This window comes from Passer montanus, unplaced genomic scaffold, assembly GCF_014805655.1.
Source record: "Passer montanus isolate IOZ18808 unplaced genomic scaffold, ASM1480565v1 scaffold1, whole genome shotgun sequence".
NCBI classification, from domain to species: Eukaryota; Metazoa; Chordata; class Aves; order Passeriformes; family Passeridae; genus Passer; species Passer montanus.
In genome coordinates, this window is record NW_024356504.1 from 19,271,453 (window position 1) to 19,287,448 (window position 15,996).

The 15,996-nt window shown below is 49.8% G+C and overlaps 1 protein-coding gene across 3 annotated transcripts in view; it reads right to left on the reverse strand.

Moving 5' to 3' along the window:
- The window catches only part of HEG1 (heart development protein with EGF like domains 1), a 51,718-nt gene extending 40,807 nt beyond the window's left edge, over positions 1-10,911 (reverse strand). For 2 of the 3 annotated variants that reach the window (XM_039702117.1, XM_039702033.1), the window contains exon 1: positions 10,414-10,910. In XM_039702117.1, coding sequence (XP_039558051.1) covers positions 10,414-10,597 — 184 coding nt within the window. In that variant the 5' untranslated portion in view covers positions 10,598-10,910. Of the gene's footprint in view, positions 1-10,413 lie in introns of all 3 variants that reach the window. The other variant, XM_039702208.1, reaches the window with a different exon arrangement.
- Between the last annotated feature and the right edge of the window lie 5,085 nt (positions 10,912-15,996).

The following is a 15,996-nucleotide window of genomic DNA, read 5'->3' on the forward strand; positions in this document are numbered from 1 at the left end:
GTAGACCAGCAAAATGCAACCCCATCCCAGGGGAAAACTGAAGGGAGCCCAAGCCTGACACCCAGCTGAAGGTAGGATGCTGGGCACGATGTCATGGCAGCAGGAACCATGGATGCTCTCGCAGCCCCTACCCTTCAGCAAGGGGCAGTGAGACGTGTGAAGGGATGGAGAAAAAGGCAAACAGGCAAAAAAAAAAAAAAAAAAAAAGCAGCTTAAAGAGAAATGAATCCCCAGAAGAGATAAGGGCCCCCACCTCCCTTCCCCCATCTGCTGTGAAAGGATGATGATCTAAATCACATTTCCTAGATGACACCGCGCCGATCTGCGCCGGAAGCAGCGGTGGCAGCGCTCAGGATGGCGCCAGCCCTCCTTCTTCCAGGGGATGAGCCAGGTCTTTCCCCCTGGCACTGGCAGACCGGTCACCACTGACAAGCAGAGGAGCAGCACTGCCTGGGGACAGCGGGGACAGAGGTCCCACCCAACAGCCACCACCGTGCCACCGCCTCTGCAGCCACACGTTTCCTTTCCGAGAACAGGGGAAGGGATTTACCACTTCCAGTGCCTCTCTGCACATGTTTCAGGGAGGTTGAAAAATAGACACCTTCTTTCAGATGTGGGCAGCAGTGGGAATGGGTGCTGGAGAAGGGCGGGGATGGGCTGTCACCCTCTGAGCTGTCACTGAGGGCTCAGAGGGAGTCGTGGTCAGGTCACATCAACCTGACAGAGGTCAGGTCCTACCTCGATGCATACGGGCATGGGGTGATAAGCAGGGCAGCACAGAAGACTGAGAGGACAGAAATCTGTGCCCCAAACCCACCTGCCCACACACAGCCACAGATTACCCAGCACACAGCCACCACACATCAACTGCCTTGGCAAATCCATGTCACCAAGTGACATGTCACCATGTCACCAAGTGGCCATCAACTTCAGTCTTAACCCAGGTGTGACACAGCTTATCCAACACCCCACAATCTCCAGGCGTACCAGCACTTTGCAGGACAGGATGATGAGGATCTCTGACTGCATGCTGGGGACTGTCCTCAGAGGCCACAAAATTGCTGTCATTCCCATTCCCCAATTTAAAAGCCTCCTGGTTTATTTAGCTTTCTTCCTGCATCATATTTGCTGCCTGTTCCTAAGAAGAGACCGTCTTCATGATTTTCTGCATTCTCTGATTATGTTTCCCTCCTAAGAAACATCCTTTCAAAGGGCCTTTATCTGCAGGGTTGGCTGACGGTCTAATACTGCATCCCCATTCTGCATTTGCTGAAAGAGCTGATAATGTCCTAAAAAGAATTAACATTTAGATGTTAGTCCTGTAACCAAATCTGAATCAAACAATGATGACTGTTCAAATGTCTAAAGCTACTCAGGGGTATTTTCATTTAAGCCCTACCAAGCTTGTACCAGGGATGAGGAGGTTTCTAAAGATGCCTTTGTGAGCACCAGCCACTGAAACCCTTCTCCTTGTCCCTCCAGACACAGATACAATTATACCCAGCTCCAGCACAAAGATAAAGGCTGAATTACAAGAACAGCATTATGCTCCACAATCAGGGTCCTTGATTCCAATTGACAAGGAGCTCAAATCATGCGCAGTTGGTCTGCGGATGCTTCCACTCCTGGAAATCATTCCCATCACAGCAGAGAAAGGAGTTCAATAGACAGGGTTACCCTTTGCGATTCCTCCCCAAATTGCTAAATTACCTTGTCAGTTTGTGAGATCTTAAAAGTAATGCAGGGTCAAACCTGGCCAACACTTGTCTGGGCTATTTCTTTACAGAAGGTTTAACTACCAGCTGCTACAGTTTCCCTGATAAGAAAGTGTTTGCTTACCTATAGTGGCACGGATGTAGCAGGACAGTTATTCAGAGATGCAGTGAAACCCTTCTCATTTTTAAAAAAAAGTGGTATTTTTATCTACCATTCTGGGTGATCCCAGAAGATAGGGAGGAGATACATTGAGATCCCTTGGGAAATGTCTTGAGATCTCTTACGGGCCTGCCTTTTGCTTTTATAGAGCACTCAAAACCAAAGCCAAATGAAAACCCCTCAAACATCCAAACTCCCATATCAACGCCCCAATTTATACATACTCCAGAAAGTGCTGTCCTCCCCCCAGAATAGATCCTGACACCCTGGGTCTGTGGGCAGCAGAACCCTCCTCCTAGGCTATCAGAGAAGGTATCTTTTGGACAATATATTGAAGCCAAAGTTAGTGTGATTCATCCCTGCTTCAGCAAAGTTCACCAGAGCGTGACGTTTCACATCAGTCCTCAGGGCTTAAGAGATTTTCCACAAGAGGAAGGGTGTTAACACCAGCATCCTAACAAGCAGTGACGTGAATAATTGTGCTCCACAGATCTAAATTCCTCTTGTCACTCCAGATGCAGAAGTGCCTTTTAGCATGCTCTTCAAGGAAAAATGAGAGCCCACCTTTGCTACCAGTAACCAAAGAGGCCTGTCCATCAGTCCAAAATGCCTGCACAGGGTTTCTTCCATGCTCTGGAGATTTCACAGGAATCTAAGGGTGGTTCTGGTAGCAGAAATTAGCACAGTGTCTGCCTGGTTATAGAGGCGAGAGGTCAGACTGATCCTGTAACAGCCCTCAAAACCTCTGCCATCACAGCGTGCTGAAAAATGCTGAGAAAAACGCCCTCAATGTGTGTGTGCAACTCAATGTCTTCTGGGAAATGCAGCCTGGGCTGTACCCCTGGGACAACAGCTAACCCTGCTGCCTTAACCCTTTGTGCACAGTCTGCATGCCTTTCTATCAAACCACTTAAAATTCCTCCTCACTCCTTTCCCACTGACTTTGCCTCAGCGTTAAACAGAAAAGGTTATTTTCTCCCAAACTTCAGTGGCAAGAGCCTTGTTGCCATCAAACCACTGTGTAAAAGGTCCCTCAAATATCTCCATGTTTGCCTTGGCAAAAGAACTGCAAAGGTCATGGCACTTCCAGAGGACTTTTTCAAAGCACCAGATTGGAAGCCCAAGATGGGGTGTCCACACTGCAAGGCAAAGGGAAGGACCTGCAGCATTTGGTCACAGGGCAAGTGACACGATCACCCTCAGCCAGAGCACAGTGAGAATGCTGCAGAAGCTGTTTTAAAAGTCCTCCCAGCTCCATGGCCATGCAAAGAGTGACAAGGCAGATGGAGCTTGTTTTTCCCAGTGGAGAGGCAATCCACCAAGGTCAAGGTGCCTGCACAAGGTATTCCAACAGCTGGACACAGAACAACTGGGTTTGCCCTCGGCATTCCTGCTCTGTTCCCTCTCTTCCCCTAGCAAAGCAGGACACTGCAAAGGGCTGCACTTCTGCAGATGCAGTGGCAGAGCCCTGGCAAGCAGGGGTGTCTGAAAAATCCCTTCTGTCTGGACACAAAAGCTTCTGGAGACCAGCTTTGAGCTAGTGGTATTTTTAAATAAACCCAAGCTGGGCTTCTTCTGTGACTCCTAGCTTTGCAGCTAATAGTTTCCAGGCTTTTTTACCTACCACCTCAACAGCCAGATGCTCCTTTTCTACCCCTCTAAGTGATTCTCCTGTAATGACAACTCCAGGACTTGGGGTTTTAGGGAAAGAGAGCCAAATCTTAGGAGGCCTCTTGACACAGATCCTGACTTTTGGCAGCAGTGCTCCTTCGCCCACAGCTGAGATGCTGAGTGCAGCTTGGGAGATGCTTAAGGAACCAACTGCAAACCTATTTATCAAATGACTCCAAGTCAAGGGCACAGCAGATGCAGAAGCAGATACAACCCTCCTCAACAGCCCTGCCTGCACAGAGAACAGGCAGCTGGAAATGGCTCCATCCAAAGCCACAGAGGGGTGGGGGAAGCAGCACGGGAGCAGCAACAGCCTGTAGGTTATTACACCCTGTTTATGCATTTTGGGCACTTTTAAAATGATATTTTTATATCCCACACATTTCATACCGGTTTCTGAAGGGATGAAGCTCCTGGGACAGCTTTGTTTGTTGTTATACATTAAAACAAATTAGCCTGGAAGGCAGAGGCCTCCAAGACAGCAAGTTCCTACAGGTTTTGTGAAGACCAGCACTTCAGTAGAGAAGGCTCCAGGGAGTGCCCAGCTTGGGGAGCTGCTGCACCCAGACCAGGGGGGAGCCCCATGGACTGGTCCATGCCCTGGGCCTGGGACCTGCTCACACTCAGCACCCACAGAGCCCAAGATAAGCCACAGCACACACTAATGCCACACATCCTGTGGCAAGCAGAAGAGAACAAACCACAGGCTTTTGAGCCTAGTGAGCAGAAACCTAGCATCATTTTACCTTCCTCCAGCTGATCCCTGTGCTCAGCCTGGCTCTGCCTGTCCCTTCTCCAAGTCTTCATGACCATGAGTGGCCATCACCCTCTCCACCACACACATGAGACAAAAAACAAATTAACAGCAAATAAGGGCTATAACCCAAGGTCCTAAAACATGTATTATATACCTCCCAGTACTCAGATCCTACAAGAGGTTCTCATTTTATATAGGAGCTCGTTCCTATCCCCTTTTTTCCCCTGTTCTCTCCAGAGCACTTCAGTAAACCAGGTCTGACAGCAGCATTACTACAGCACAGGCAACAGCTACACTAACAGCTTGGAGGAGCTGAAGTTTACAGAGCTTCCTTTACTCAAGGGAACTGCATTTTTCTAAGATTATATTATTACTTGGGCTGGTTGCTCAGTAATGCAACATCATTTCCCTTTTGGGTGGGAAAATTCTCTCCTTGTCCTCAGATGTGAATGATTTCAGCCTGAAAGGATGAACGCAGACTCTGCATGAACTGTGCCCCTTGCTGAAGCAGCAGGATGTTATATATATAACAGCTGGGCATTAAAAAAATATATGGCAATGGGTGCACACACATCAGCTGCATGTATGCAGAAAATGGTGAGAAAGAAGAGGTGCCAGATGTGACAAAACCATTTCCTCCTGAGAGGCACCCACAGACTTCACTCTTTCACCACGCCTGTGCTTGTAGCTCTCTTGCATCTCCTCTGGATGAATATCCCAGCAAATGAACCTCTCATATTTACAGAAACATCAAATTACAATGCAAATGTTGCAAAAACTGCTCAAAGAAATAAAAATTTGAATTTGTAATCAGGTCTGTGCCGCTGAAAATTGGATTCTGCCTTCTGTGTTCAGCCATTCAGGAAAGAGAAAAAAAACCTATTGTATGACCTACATCTTCAATTGAATGTAAATAACAGGGCCAGTGGTTGGGGTATTCAGGCCTCATGACCAGCTACAGACTATGGATTTTGTATTGAGCATTTTCAAGGGAATATTCTGAACTACCAGCCTTTGATTCACTTGGAGCACCTTCTGACACTCCAGCTGGTCAAACTGCCCCAGCGCTGCTTTGCACCATTTCAACAGCAGACAGATACCAGAGCAGGTGCCAGGATCTGGCCCTGCCTCTTTCCAGAGGAGCTCTGCACATCTGAGAGGATCAGCCCAGGTTTCAGCAGTGCTGTTTGTCTGCCTAGAAATATCCTGACGCCCTCAGACTCCTCACCCCTCCATACCAGAGAAACCCTTCTGAAACTATATGAGGCAGGAAAGCCAGAATCCAAAGGGTTTTGGGAATCCAAACTGACTATCTACAATCTATCCAGCTCCAGACTATTTCTTTGGGGGTATTTGAGAGGTTGCAGCCCTGCCTGGAGCACCCCAGATGGCTGGAATGGCACAGACAGAGGCAGAAGGACAGTATTTCTGTGCTGCAAAAAGTCAGCAGGCTCAGCCACAGCTGAACCTTGCCACTCTGTAGCTATCCTTATTTTGGAAATGGCACACAGCTCCCATGGATGGGGAACCCACAGTGCCAGCCAGGAGGTTCCTCTGGCAGCAGCTCCAGAAGTGCTGTGGACGTTGGTGGTGCCTTAATCTCTGCATCACAGCACTGAAACACTGTCGCTGTACTGACAGGTTCTATTGGCTTGATTAGCTTGTTATTTGAAATAGCTCTGTATTCTGCTGGGGTTATTTTGTTAGCATGGATGAATGCTTCATTAAAATCAACACAACCAGACTGATGCTACAAAGTTTCATGTTTTACATTTCGGGTGAACAGCTACAGTCAGCAGCATCCATTCATTTTCACTATGACCACCAAAACTAACAGCCTTTCTAACCAGGCATCATAACCCCTCTGGTAAATGAGCAAAATCCTCTGCCACCTCTGAGAGATGTGATGGTGATGGAGACAGTCTCAGCTCTGACATGCTCCCTGCAGATGAGTAGGATGGGGAGAATGGAGGGAGGGTGGAGCACACACAACAGCTTGAGAGTTCAGTCACGGGGAGTTTCAAAAATTGGTACCTGTAAGAGCAGGTGAAGGAAACAAGTTGTCCCAGAAACTCCACTCTCCTCTAAACAGATCAGTATCTGCAACTTCTGATACTGAGAAGAATATTTGCTAAGGAATGCACCCACACACCAGCAAGGCTGGCACCAGCCCCTGCAAGTGTGGTAGCAACAGCCCATCTCCCTCGTCCCCCCATCCATGAGAAAAACATGAAAGAAGTTAAATTATCCCTCCAAAATTGTGGTGGTGCTGGAGCAGAACATGCTGCCAACAGCTGCTGAATGTGCACAGGCTGGCACTGGTGGTTTGGGACTGGGAAATCAGAGTTTGTGATGGGGAGCCCAGTAGTGGGCAGCTCTCCCCTTTGCCACTGCCTGCTCCCATCTCCGCACGCGGTCACTGCGCACGCGGTGTCAATCAATACTCATCACTGCGTGCTCCCTGCCAGCCAGGTCACACAGTTATCCCTCAGACTACTCATTTAGCACTCAAATACCACATCAAGTGCTTCCACAAATTGATGTGAACCCAGCTGCTCAGTGGACGACCCCTGCTACCTTCCAGGGCTTGACGTGGGGAACAGGCAGGAAAGCTGATCTCCAATCTCCCTCCGTTTCTGAAATGCCTTTTCTTCCTTCTCTTTTCTTTTTTGCTTTAAATTATGTACCCCAAAGGAGCAGAGCTAAATCCATACAACCCCGGGGAGTTCATGTTCACAGCCCACCAACCAAATCCACTTAGAGCACACAGAGGAGCAGCAAAGATGCCTGAGACAGGAAAACCCTGCAGCCTTTTGATAGCGATGCAGAGGCACAGGAGGCAATCCTTCCTTGTCCCTGCACCACAGGGGGAGGAAGCATCCTTCCTGCACCACCCACAGTCACCTGAAACTGCATCGAAGCTAGAGAGCAGCATCTTATACCTCTCTGCATCAGTGTGGCTGCAGGGAGAGCTGGGCTTCTGCGCCCAGGAGCCACAAAATACATGCTGCAAAATGTGAGGCAGGTTTGGGTTTGGAGGCAACACCATATCTTTGTGCAAACAAACATCCTCAGCATCTTCTTTCCTCGCTCCTAACTTTGCTTCTTCCTCACACAGAAAGTTTCACACAGAAAGTTAAAAATATACGTAAATAAATACAGACTGTTTACCCCTTCTAAGAGTTTTGGAAAGTTTCTCCCAGCAGCCAGCCTAAATCTCTGCTGCAACTAAAGCTGGCTCCTTCTCAGGCAATTTCACACCTCATTGCCAGGGCTCCCACCAGGGAAGCCACATAGAAAGGTGGCACCTGCCTTAAATCTCCGCTGCAACTAAAGCTGGTTCCTTCTCAGGCAATTTCATTGCCAGGGCTCCCACCAGGGAAGCCACATAGAAAGGTGGCACCTGCCATGGGAGAGAGGGAGCAGGGACAGAAGGACAGACACAGATGGCAGAAAAGCAGATCAGCTTCTCAGGGAAAGCCCATTGCCAGCGGCTCCATGCTGGGCACCGTGGCAGGGCACCTGTGTGGGTAGAAGTAGCAGGAAAAGGGACATGGCAGGAACGGGGGGACCCCAGCCATAGTGACTTTGTCAGGGGCTCAGTGTTACCTCTGTGTCCCTGTGGTGCCACTGGAATTACTCCCATTTCACAGAAGGGAAACCTGAAATACCGAGAGCTGCAGGACAGAGCTTGTAACCAAACCCTGTCCTGACCCAGGCTGGGGCAGACAGTGCCCTTCAGCTCACTCAGTGCCCATGTGAAGGAGCTGCCAGAAGAGATTTCATGGAGGGATTTGATAATGCTTCAACTTTACCGTCACCAGCTTCCTTGCTTCCTACTTCACCTCTTTTTTTTTTTTCCCCTTGTGTTACTCTCCTTGGGTTCAGACTGTATTATAAACACAGGCTAAAGCCATCTGTCCTCATCTCTCAGCAGACAAGCCCACAGAGGGTCTGGCAGGGAGGGTGGCAGATGCAGGCTGAGGCACAGGCTCAGGAAGGCAGGGAGGCTGCGAGGGCAGCCCTGCCTTGCCCCACGCTTTGTGAGAGACTCAAAAGCCCCATTTCTACACCCACCGCCTCACCATCTGCTCACTAAGCCCCGCCTGAGAAAGGGCTTTTGCCACCCAGCCCCAGACTGCTGCAAAGGGAGATGTAATCTTCATTTCCTGGCAGCGCCAGGGTGATGGGTTCACAAGAAATGGCCCTCCCGCTTCAAGCAAGTCTTTCAAAGGTGGGAAAGGGGCAGGAGCAGTGGTGCCACAAACGGGGAATGCTCAGGGGTCTGCAGCTCAGCCCGAGGGTGGTTCAGGAGATCCCCCAGGCTGCTCCTGCAGCAGCAGACAATCCCCTGACTGACAGGCATAGAGCTGCAGCTAACAGCGAGTGAATCGCAGCTGTCAGGAGCCGGTGTAATTCATGACGCCGTTTGCTGGGGAGCGAGCTGCTGCTGGGCTATTTATCACTCCTTCACTGCATGCCCTGCTCCTTCTGGCTGTGGCTGACATAATTCACAAGCACCTGTGGCTGCTGAGCAGTGCTGCACGGAGCAAAGCCTTCACCCCCGAGCCGGCCAGCCAGGCACTGGTGGCTTTTCCAGCATGTGGACAGATAGTTCGAGCTTTTCAGACTCCTAACAAAGGAAATGCATTCCTCTACTGACTCTCAGGAGTCATCAAGGTCACAGGAAAAGATGCCAGACCGAAAGCTGAGATGAAATTAAATATTTCTTTTTCTGTCCAGTGAGGAATTTGCACAGCTTTCATCAAATAATAGGTGAGCAGTTTGCTGGCAAGTTGCAGATTTTATCTTCACAAGGTTGGTAGCAGGTAAAACAGCGTTATTCTCTCCCAGTTTGGAGGGCGAACTGATACTTGGAGTGGCACAAAGAAGTAGCTGAGCTGGGAACAGACCCAAATCTCCTTCATTTCCATGCAGTATCCTAGTCACAAAGCTCCTCTCACAAGCACTGCTAGTTAGGAGCTTTCTAATCCACTGCAGGCTACATTCCAGCTGATATCCCTAGCTATACATTGGTCTAGTGTGGATACATCCTACAAATGCCTTGGGTTTGTGAAGAAAATGAAAAGGTTATAAATGTACTTTGTCACATTTCCTGAAATTTTACAGCTCCACGCAACTAAACTCCAAGTTCCAAAGCACAATATTCTCTCCACATCAGAAATTAAAAGATAAAATTTGACAGTCCAACTCAGGCAGGCAATGAATCCTAAAACCCACTTAAAACCTACGCAGGATTAATTTGACATATTGGATTCCTTATACCACCTGCAGACACTCAGTGCTTTCCAAACTCATTGAGAATTAGTCATCCTTAGAGCTATGTGCCTTCTTTGGTGAGTAAGTGAGCCAGTTTTCTGAATGACACTTGAAACATCCCTGCTCGTTCTGGGAAAAATAAGATTTATCCTGTGCTGAAACCAAATTCAGCACAATCCTTATAGCACGAAACTAGGCATTGCTAGTGATAATAGCACTGTAGATGTGGCAAGCAAGGAAAAATTTGACTTTATACGTGACTAATCTGACAGCCTGTAGGCGACGTAGAAAAACGGGATATTTATAGAGAGCTGATAGCATCTGTCCCCACACCTGACAGGGGTCAGTACCTAAGGTGAGATGAGAGCATTTTTGGAAACAAGCAGGAGGCAACCCAGACCCCGAAGACCACCTACAGGAGCCCCCCGTTTCCCACCTGGAAGGGTAGGCACCCGTGGACAGCACTCCTGGTGCCCCCAAAACCTTCCTCAAGTTCCTCGGCGAAGTTTCCACCGCTCGCCTTCCAGTCAGTCCCCACAGCTACAACGTGTTTACACTTTCCCACCCACCACTCCCATCCCGAACCTTCACCCGCTGAAGCAGCTGCCCGTAGCACGATGAGCAAGGTTAAAAAGGAAAAGGAGTTGGCGTGGGGAGTGTTACACTGCCCATCTGAATCGGCTCCGGGATGCTCGGCAGCCCCAGTGGCGATGCTGCGCGGGGTCCCACGCCACGAGAGACCCGCCCGATGCCGCCCCGCGCACTCTGCGGGCGCTGCCGGGACGAAAGCCCGTCCCTGCCCTTCTCCCGATCCCCACCCGGGCACTCACCCGGGCTGCCGGCGTGTCCCGCGGCGGGAAGCGAGGAAGGGCGGCCGAGACGGTTTCGGGACGGAGGAGGAGGAGGGGGAGGTGGAGGAAGACGCCGTGGGGAAGCGAGGGGCAGCGAGCCGGCCGGCGGGACCGGGACCAGCCCCAAGCCCAGCAGCAGCAGCAGGGTGCAGGCTGCCGGCATGGCGCTGGGGGTGGATGGAAGGGGAGCCGGGGGGGGCAGGGGGGTGGCTGTTCACATACCCGGCGCGGGGCAATGAATAACCACGTAAACAGCGATTTTTTTAATGAAATCCCCGTGCCCCCCCCTCGGGGCGGCGCCTTAGAAGTGCGGGGTGCCCATAGCGGAGGGGCTGAGGGGGGGGCCCGGCCAGCAGCGGCGGCAGCCTGCGGCCAAGTGCCGGCGCCCGAAAGTAAAAGGGCAGGCGGCGGAGGCTCCTCCTCGAGCCTGACATCACCCAGCCGCGGCTCGGCTCGGCTCGGCATGGCCCGACTCCCCACGGCCCCCCCCCCGGCCCGGCCCGGCCCCCAGCGGCCGCCCCCTCCCGCCCCGCGCAGCCGTCGGGCCGCCGCTCCCTCACCCGGCTGCCTGCGGCATCACCGCGAGTGGCACTGCTAGTAACAATAATAATAATAATGATAACGACCCTTCTTTTTACTTCTACTTTGTTTTCCTGCTGCAGCTCCCAGCCGCGCCGGGCGAGCACGGCCCCTGCCCCGGTTCGGGTCCGCGCTTCGTGCGGGCAGCGCACCCGGGACACGGCCACCCCCCGCCGCACTGCTCTGCCCCGAGCCTAAATCCCATCGAATCGAGTCCTGGATGAGTAACTTCAGCTTTTTTCTTGGTTGTAAAGCTGGCTCCCCTTTTGAACGCCAGCAGCAGCGTTTGAGGGTACGGTTTCTGGCAGTGGTGAATTTCCCAGGCCGGGCTGTACGGGAGGCAAAGGATTTCCCTTCATTGTTCTGAAATTCCCCTTCATAATTTCATGCTCCTAGTGCTGGGAGAGAGCACGCCGCGGAGCAGTGGGTTGGGCTTTGCCGGCATCCCGATGTGCCAGCTCTAGGCTCCCCCTGAGCTCTCCCTCTCCAGGGAACACAAACCTGGCCAACCTCTGCCCTCGAGTCGCTCCTGGGCCCTGCACTTTTCCCTCGAGCTGCTTCAGAATCAGAATTAATTTCCACAAGCCAAGCAGAACCCGACCTTCCGGAGGGGAGGGTGGCTGGTGACACTCACCGTGTCCGGGCGGCTGCAGCCTGGAGCAAAGCCGGGGTCGGGTCCCCAGCCCCCGCTGCTGGTTTGATCCTCACCAAAAGCAGAAGTCGGTGGCTGACGTACACAAACTCTCCTGGAAGCCTCTTTCCACCCAAGAGGTGGCACTGATGAGCCCACACCAGCACGATGAGGGGTTTACCCCAACAGGACTCGGCTCTCCTCTGCCCCTGGGCTTTTCTCTCATCACGTGCAAATGCTTTTTCCCCTCACCTTCCCACACCACTTCACCATGAACCATGCCCAGAAATCCTCATTCTGGTACTGGAATAATCATGGGTGAAAGCCCTGGGAAAAGCCATCTCTGAGGCATCCCTCTATCAATCCATGCTCTAGTCTACTCCCTACAGCTTTGCCATCTTCTTGCTTCAAATTTGCCTAAACCCAAGGAACGAGTCAAGCTGGTCAGTTTTGGACATGAAGCACAAACCAATCGTGATTATGCTTTAGTCATGCAAGTAAGCATCCCAGTCCTGGCAAATGGAGTGACCCAGAAGCCACAGGCAACACCAAGGTGCCTGCTCTACAGAGAACATTTTTAGGCTTCTTCATTCTGTAGCCAGGTATTTATACATTTTTTATGGAATAGTTGTGCAAAACAAAGCTTCTGTCTTCATAAGACAGAGAGACCAATACACAGCTAAAGCTCAGGGGAAGAACTATGAAGTATTTTGATACTTTGGGAGATGGCACAGGTAGTGCAATGCAGCAGCTCAAACACTTGGGGATATCTTTATACATGAAATGCATGACTCCACGCTACCAATTCCTAAGGCAGTAAGTCATAAATATGGTTCTTTAGAAAGATTTGTTAGTCCTTGGAAAGAAACACTTGCCAGCCAGAAAATGGCACTTTTAACTGTGCAATACAGGTAAGGCAACTGAAGAAGAAACTTTTCTGAGGCCAAGGATGCACCGGGAGCCAAATGAAAGCCAAACTTCGCCCTGACATGAAATGGATGCTCTCCTGTCCACTCACTCTCAAGTCTGAGGGCCCTAATACCAAGTCTAGAGCTCGTTCTCTTTCCCCCACCTTTTCCAAGACACTTCCCTAACATCTAAGCCACACAGCAGCTCCCCACTCCTTCCAAGCTGTAAATCCAAGAAGCAGGAAGCACAGTATCAAATGCTTTTCCAAAAGTCTCAATAAATTCTTCCTACTGTTTCACTCAACAGGCCCATGGAGAGCCATAGCAGACACAGGCAAATGCAAGACAAACGCTTGTGCAGGAGCAGCCCATGTTGGTATGGAATGGCTCTGTCTCACCCTTCCCCTGTGGTGCCCCCATAGCACAGCCCAGCCTGCAGGGAAGCAGGGAAGGCTGAATTAACCCCCTCTGGGTGTGGGGGAAGGGGTTAGCTGATGTCCTCCCAAAATCTGCCATTAAACCTGCCTGACCTGCTGCATTTCTGAGCCACACAGGGCACTTGTCAGGAAACGCTGGCCAGAGGGCCCCATGCTGCCCTTGGATGAGCCACATCCTGGCAGGGCTTAGTACAGGTGGGACAGGAATGCCACTGGAGCCTCTGAACCCATGGCAATGGTGAGCTGCCTTCACCAGCCCCAGCAACGGCCCCACAGGTGTGAACCCGTGGGCCTAAACCAGTACTCACCACCAGAAAATAATCTCTCTGCTCTCTCCATCGTGGTTCCATGAGCAGCATATTATTTACAAGCACCTGGAAAGGAAACACCAATATTCAGGCAGTTTCAGACTTCCTAAATGCAGTCCCTTCCCCCACAGGAGTCTGATTTGTCAAGGTTTAGTGCCTGTAAATTTAAAGCTACTGTGTTTTCCTGCCATCTTATTTTTTATTCCTACTTCAAGGTTTCGTAAGGAATATCGCTGCATTGAAGGAGTCCATTTATGACTGATATTTTTGAGCTCCAGTTTCAACAGCCACGTGAAAACAACAGAGAAAAAAAACACCTCACTTTGTTGGTTTTTATTCAAAAAATACTCTTTTACCCATTGGAGCTGCAGAGGGCAGTGTGCAGGGGATATCAGCCCTGCCACTGTGATGAATTTGACACCCTCCTTGGGGCTGGGAAAGAGGCTTCAGTGGTGGGAGAAGGAAGAACTGCAGCAGGATGGAGGGGGCTGTGTGGAGAACAAGCACTCCGTGAAGGCCACCAGCACTTGGCTTTTCCCCGTGTGCTGCTGGAGTTGTTTATCCCCATGGCACAACTGCACGCTCCGCTGCTGCATCCTGCTGATGCTGCTTCCAGGGCAGCTCCAGGCCGAGGGCTGCTCCCCACCCTCCTTGTAATAGGAGATTTAAATGCATGAAATCGTGTCTGAGGAGCCAGATGGGCCAGGCAAGGCCTGATGTCGAGTAATGCCACAGCATCCTCCTGAAAGAGGCTGTGACCTCAAACGCCTCCCCAAATTATGTACAGAACACATTTAACACTTCCATCTGAAAGCAAGCGGCACATTCCACACACAGCAAAGGAGTTCAAATAAACAAACAACCTCATCAACACAGGAAGCCTCTAACAAAGCTATATATAAAACATGACTGATATTGATTAATTGAAACCTGCCCATTACCTTGTTTTGGGGGAGGAAAAACAGCTTGTGCTTTTATTTCACCTTGGTTTCCATTTTCCAGATTGAGGGGCTAGAGACACAAGACAAAATTTGCTGGTTTCTACATTGTTTTGGTCTGAAATCAGTAAAAACCATGAGAGTCTCTGCAGAAGAGGCATCTCTGCAGCATTTTGGGAGGATTACAGTGACCAGTCCTCTGGTTCCATAGGAGCCTTTCGCAGCACAGCCAATGTCATGAAACTCCTGCAGCTCCCTTGAAACTCATCCCAGATCTGTCCAAATCTTGGATCAGGCTCATAAACCTCAGACAAGTTTTAAGCTGATGATGAATTAAGGTACAAAGTGAATATTTTCTCCTCCTGGAATTTGTTATTAAAAGCCCTGAGTTTCCAAAGTGCACAAATAGTTCCTGAGTAATTAATTTCCCTTGCATCTCCTCTTGATACCACAAGCCATCCATTAAAAGATACCAATCATCCAAAAGGCACTTAATACATGACCATTATTCTTGAAATTTTGGGGATGGTGGTATTTTATTGATTTATTTTAACAAAAACTGCTTGTTCCAGGTATTTGACATTTGGAGGTCAGGATGGATATGGGTCTTATGATCCTTCTTCATCCCTCACAGAAAAATGCACAACTTGAAATGATGTCCCATTTTGAATCCTGTCACTGGAAAAAAAAATCCCATCTTTTCTGAGGAGAAAAAAATAAATCAGCCTTCCAAATCTATCCGAGAAGAAGCAATTCTAAATTTCTTATTTATTTCTTTCAGAACCTTTCTCAGCCAGCTCTGGTTTGGAGCACACCCAGTTATTCTGGAGCTGAGCTAAACACTTCAGAGCAGTGCCCTGGAAAGAAGCCCCAGTGAAATTTAGAAGGGACAGTTGGATCCAATAAAGTTACAGGTGTGCTCCTCTATCACCAAGTTTCTGGGAGCACCCAAGGTTCTGTTTGCTCTTGCATAAGGAGGGCAAATCCCAGGTATTGGGGGATATGAGCATAAAAATCATGTGAAAAAAGCCACAAAGAGCAGAAGGCAGAGAGGAAAGGAGCCTCTCCTGTGCCGTATGGGCTTTAAAGTGATTTATTTTTAGCCTGCAGTTTGCTGCTAGAGCCTCTCATCCGTAGCTTTTGAGGCTGTTACCGCTGAGGTCTCACCTTGTCTTAGGTTTAAGGGATGCTGTGCCAAATCTGGGTTGCAGCAAGACACCACTGCAGAACATAACAAGTGCGTTATATTCCACTTTCATACAGAGCTAACAAATTTATAGGTTGTCTACAAAATCTCCTCTCTTTTATCCCTGTAATTACCTTCTCTAAAATTCACCAAGCAAGGGCAATAATTCAAATAACTTCCATTTCCCACTAACCTAAATGTTAATCCTAGGCTGGCTCTTGTGCTTCAGCAAATCTCTTCTGACCTTGCAGGTGTAAGTATGATGCTGTTTAAGAAACTCTGCCTGTCTGAAACTAAATCTGAGGCACATGGGCGAGAGCAAACCACCTCATAGGGCACAGAAAGCCCCCTGTGCCTTAATTCAGCCATGCACACAAGCATCATTTCATATTGTCACCCTTCTGCTGCTTCAGCACTGTGGTCACAGCTATCTGCTGTGAAGAAGTGACCATGGGAGGTCTGTGATGTTTTGGCCACCATACACAGCAATGATCATTGAGGGAAATTCAAGGCTGATAAAGAGAAGCCAAGAGGAGAGTGAAAAAAAAAAAGAAAGAGAAGTTTGAGCTAAGATA